At 32.6% G+C, this 5,515-nt stretch overlaps 1 protein-coding gene across 1 annotated transcript; it reads right to left on the bottom strand.

Annotated features, from left to right (window-relative positions):
* Nucleotides 1-3,664: 3,664 nt before the first annotated feature.
* On the bottom strand, nucleotides 3,665-5,168 carry LOC111389741 (transcription factor MYB41-like). Its single transcript, XM_023014692.1, has 3 exons — nucleotides 4,947-5,168; nucleotides 4,719-4,848; nucleotides 3,665-4,581 (listed from the first exon to the last, which is right to left on the bottom strand). The coding sequence occupies exons 1-3, from the start codon at nucleotides 5,077-5,079 to the stop codon at nucleotides 3,792-3,794; spliced, it is 1,053 nt and encodes a 350-aa protein (XP_022870460.1). The 5' UTR covers nucleotides 5,080-5,168; the 3' UTR covers nucleotides 3,665-3,791.
* Between the last annotated feature and the right edge of the window lie 347 nt (nucleotides 5,169-5,515).

The raw sequence follows: 5,515 nt of genomic DNA, 5'->3' as shown, positions 1-5,515 counted from the left end.
TCTTTGGGATCTTTTGTAAGTTTGTATTGCGCTTGTTTGAGCCCATTTTTCTAAGATTGCATTTTTCAAAAAAAAAAAAAAAAATTTAACCATATATTCTTCTATAAAATAATTATACATGTATTTCAAAAACTTTTTCTTATATTTTTACCCCACATTCTTCAAAAAATAACTAATCCATAATGCTGTTTATTCCAAAAATGGGAATCAAACATGACATATATACTAGCAGTTTATGTTTTGTATATTATATTTTCTTGTATTATAATTTTTCTTCCCATGTAGTTGTAATTTTTTCTATAAGATTCACTTTCTTCTTTTTCCATCACTGTTTTTTCGTAATTCACTCTACTCAATGGTATGGAATCCCTCATATAAACTATTCAATTTGGTGGTATATCATCTTTGTTAGCTAGGATGACTTGAAGGAATATTTTAAGGTTAATGCTAAACTGACAGGGTTTGGAGTCAAGGATTGGCTCCAGGGCCGAGGTGGTGCGACCTTGGCCCTTGATCTGAATTTTAAAAATTGAGATCAAGGGCCGAGGTCGCGCCAAAGCCAATCCCTCGTTCCAAACCCTATTGTGTAGCAATCATCATATTTTAAATGGTAGTCTATTCAAGTTTTAACAAAATTATATTATAAAAAAAATAGAGGTATTTAACCAAAAAAAGAAAAAAGAAAAAAGGATAGTTGTCATGTGATGCAGCAGACAAACATGATTAAAGCTCTATGATTACAATAGATTTTCGAGAATTATCAAATAAAACTTGTTGATTGAACCGAATTCCAAGAATCGAATGAAATTGGATTTAATTGATTCTAACAGGATTTGATTGAAAAATCATCAGTTTCTAAGAATATCGAAGTTGGAACATAAAATAGAAAAACATGACAAAGTTTTAAATTTATTTAAAATGTTAAATATCTTATAAAGAAACCACTAATTAGCTAGGCACAGAAGCAAAATTTTCCTTCGCAAAATTAATATACGAAAAGTAAAAAGAAATAAAAGCCACTAAATGAATTACAATTGTCCCCTTCATCTTACCTTGCGAGCATTCTAATTAAAATAATGATGGTTGAATAGGTTCAGAGACAGATAAAAGTTGGACAGTCTGACTTGACAACACGTAGTTGGATTTTTTTTTATATTTATTAATTCTTCAAACTGTTTAATTTTGTGCCGACACGTGTTCCTCTATTTTTTAGCCTATCCTTAAATCTGTTTGTGTAGCATAACTATTCTAATTACACAATTCTCCCCAAATTAGATAAGAAATGGTGCTTATAAAGAGGCTACCCTATTGATTTTAGTCTTGGCCTCAGAGAAACGTCCAGTGCAAAGTAATTCAGTTCAAAAATTAATTGAAAATAATTTTTATAGTATGGGACTCGGTTTGGCAAACTATGATGCTAATAAAGAGGCAACTCCACTTTCGGCTCTCAATGTGGCGGTTGCTAGTAATGTTAGAGCATAAATGCAAAATATTTACCCAAAGGCACTAGATTATGAAAGGAACGCATTCATATATATTCATGTAGAATATGAGGAAGTTGTGGACTTTTTGGATATGGGTCGTTTAAATAATTTTACACAATCTCTTTCGAGTTGCAAGTTTCAAAACAACCGCAAGTTGAAGAGACATTAAACTCAACATATAATCACAAGAAGTATAATTAGGATGCATAAAGTGTTTATAAGTATTTCATCTTATTATGGTACTTTTCTTTTATTAATAAATCAAGCCACCTAGAGTGAATATGAAAGAAAAATTGTAAAATTCATAATTTAGGCTATTATTACAAAAATAAGTAAGTGTTTTTCACATCAAATAAATTAATAAAAATAATTCAGTTTGTCTGCCGTACCAAATGTCATTTCATTTGTTAAGGATTTTTCTTTTTCTCCTTTCGGTTAGAATTAAGTTCCATGTATTTGAAGTTTTTAGTCCAGTTGTTTTAATTTGTCATTCTAATATGCATGTAAAATTCAATGAAACACATTTTGATTTACAACTAATTTTGAATTCTTCACTCTTTTCCTCCTGTTATACCATTGTGATGGAAAAAAAAAGGAAAAGTCTTCATATCGAATAGACAATGATAACTTGAACAAGAAAATGTATATTAGACAAGGAAAGTCGAAAGAGCCAGCTAAGAACAGATGGAATCACAATATTTCTTAACTTGCAATCATATGAAGTCCATAAAATGGCAAACAAAGTCATCAAACCTTAGCTACAGCAAAAAATAAATAGCTAGCTAGCTAGCTAGCTTTAGTGCCAAAAACGAGTCAATGATTTCGTCTTTGTGCCGTAAAATGCTGTTAAATTCAAGTAAATCAGCCAAAAATGCCATGCCAAAACAAAAATGCACTTTTTGGATTTGACTATTAATACAAATTACGCGATGGCATATGTTAATTTGTATTTTCGCAACAGGCTTTCAAGTTGAGCGTGACAAGCCAAAAATTTCTTGGAAAATTGATAAATTCTTTAACAAGAATTTTTTCCTTCTATTTAAAATTTCCATTCATTTACTAAGCAAAAGTTTAATTGAAAAAAGCGGGGGGGGGGGGGGGGGCCCCCCCCCCCGAAAGGGGGGGGGGGGTCTCCTCCAGTGCATAAACATCTTAGTAATATCTGCAAAATTTACACATTTTCCTGGACAAGTTTTTAGCTACCCCAGTGGATCTTAATGACAGAATGAGAAGATGAAAAACCATATTTCGCCCTATAGGATTGCGATGAAGGGTCTTCTGTAACTTACCTTTTTATATTCCTTCATATGTCGAACACAAATTGGCCTATATATGTGCCGTTGTCATTTATCGTGATATGATGCATTCAACTCATTCTGAGGCACCCACTGTTGATTGATGAATTTACTTATATTGGTTTTGGTAAATTATCAAGTGGTTTACTGTATTTTAATAAAGATAGAATGCACAATTCATAGACTAATCTTATCTAACTTGGGGAAAATAGTTTGTTTAGAATGCTCAAGAGGGAAGAGGAAGGGAGCAACTTTAAATCATTATGTGGCTTTAATTTCTTTTTATTTTCCGTACATTAATTTAGCGAACGTTAATTTTGTCTCTGTGCCTCTAATTAAGGTTTTCTTCATAAGATTTTTAATATTTAAAATAAAGTTAGGAATTTATCCTTATTTCTATTTTATGATCCAATTTCGAAATTTTAGATATCGAAGAATTTGCTAATCAAATAGGTGTAGAGTTTGGTGCAAGAATCAATTAAATCTTGATTTCATTCAGTTAGTTCATTGGATTCGGTTCAATTAATAAGTTTTAATCAACAATTCTGGATACTCTATTGTAATCATCGAAGTTTAATGTTATGTTTGTGTCATTTCGTGACTCTGTCTGCAATTTTTTTTCACATAACCTATTTTTCAATTTTGTTCATATGTATAGTCTACCAATTAATATATTCCTTTAAATCACCCTAGCTAACAAAGATGATATACCAGCACCAAGAATATTTTATATGAGGGATTTCGTGCCACTGAGATACGAATGAATAGTGATGGAAAACGAAGAAACTGAATTTAAAAAAATAATAATAATAATAACAACTACATGGGAAGAAAATTTATAATATTAGACAATGTAATATACAAACAATAAATTGCTAGTATATGTAAACAAGCATACTAAAAATCCTAACTAACAAGGCAAACTAAAAACCTGGAAGGACTTGACGCAAAGTAAAAGATTGCGCCATCACAATTACCTAAAAAATACAAGTGGAATGAGATGTGACAGTGTTTACATGAAATCATCAAAATCTAAACTCTCTGGTATTTCAAACTTGAAGAGGTTACTGCAATTACTTTCTCTCCCATCTTCTGCGTTTCCATTGATATATGCTGAGCTTGAATTCAGATGAGTTGGGCTTGAAAGAGGCGTCGATAAAACTGAATCAAAACTGAAATTTTTGCTGCTATTGCTCCCGCCGTTCAAGGACTGAAAACTTATGTTTTCTGATAAATCTTTCTGCATTTGGTCAGAAGCCCCAAATAAGAAATTTTCAATAAAAGGGACACTTTCAAATGTAGTTGTTGGATTATTTTGAAATGTTTGGCCACTTGAACTTTCTGAGTTCAAAGAGAACTGTCCCATATTCCCTTGCACGAGATGAGATTGATTGGAAACTGAAGCAGTTGCAGGAAGATAAGTGGATGGATTGCAAAGAGGGGAGTGTGGATCAAAAGTGTTTCGAAATTGGTCAGTTTGGAAAACGGGGTTCTGGTTTTGCAACTGAGCGTTGAATAATTGGTTTTCCTGAAGTTTTGTCAATAGCAGTTCAGGATTTTCCTGAAGACTAGTTGCCAGTCTTAGGGCTTCTGGATTTAATAGGGTCTGAAGTCGGAGTAGATTCGAAAGATTAATCTGTGGCAAGTTTAACAGTGATGAGATATCTAAAAAATCGAGGCGTGGAGCATGAGTCACCGGATCGATCCCATTTCGAAGAAGTCTCTTTCTTATATGAGTGTTCCAGTAGTTTTTGACTTCATTATCTGTTCTTCCAGGCAATCGAGCCGCAATTGCAGACCACCTTTATCATCAGAAGAAACAAATTCAGGTCTAGTACCGCATGATAAGAAAAAATTGTATACATATGATATAAACTATTTCTCTATTGATTTTGTGAAACTAATTAATGAGAAAAAAGGTTGAGAGAATATATATTACTTGTTTCCAAGAACACTATGCAGCTGGATGATAGTTTCTTCTTCCTCAAACGAAAATCTTCCTCTCTTGATATCAGGTCTTAAGTAATTTGTCCAACGAAGACGACAACTTTTTCCACATCTTTGAAGCCCTGCACAAAAATGTTCAATCTTCATTACAAATCATTACGAGATAAAACATAATTAAAAACACAAAAAGATTATTATTTTTCTTGTTAATCATATTTACCAGCATTTTTTGGAAGAGTTCGCCAATTGCAAGCACCGTGCTCTTGAATGTATTGAATGAGTTTCGTGTCTTCCTCGGAGGTCCATGGACCTTTCTTGACACCATTTTTCTCACAACAAGGTGATCTTCCCATTGGTAATTTCGGGGTCTTGATGACTTTCAATATTGGGAATATTACGAAGGAAGAAATTAAATGAGACTTTTCAGAAGATGAAGAAAACTTTAGAGCCAAAAGCGAAAGTTGTAGGTCCTAATGAGAAGATGACCCCAGTATATATAGACGTGAAGAAAATGTGTTATCAAAGAGTTGAAGTCAAAAGGATTTGGTACCGCCCTTAGCTATGTTCATCTCTCTCTCTCTCTCTTGTGTGCTGTGTTTTGGAGCGAGATGCTGAACAATTATAAATTTAGAAAACACGCGAAGTAAATTTAAAAATCCGTCTTTGGAAATGCATGAGGTATAAATTTTAGGGTTTTATCTAATTTAAGTTCATATTGTTCTTGTTATTGAATTTTGGTATTAATTGGTTCTATGAATTTAGTTCGATTTTAATGGTTTAAGCTTCTGA

This window comes from Olea europaea, unplaced genomic scaffold, assembly GCF_002742605.1.
Source record: "Olea europaea var. sylvestris unplaced genomic scaffold, O_europaea_v1 scaffold617, whole genome shotgun sequence".
NCBI lineage: Eukaryota > Viridiplantae > Streptophyta > Magnoliopsida > Lamiales > Oleaceae > Olea > Olea europaea.
Note: the sequence above shows the minus strand (reverse complement) of the source record. Positions and strands in the feature narration are given on the sequence as shown.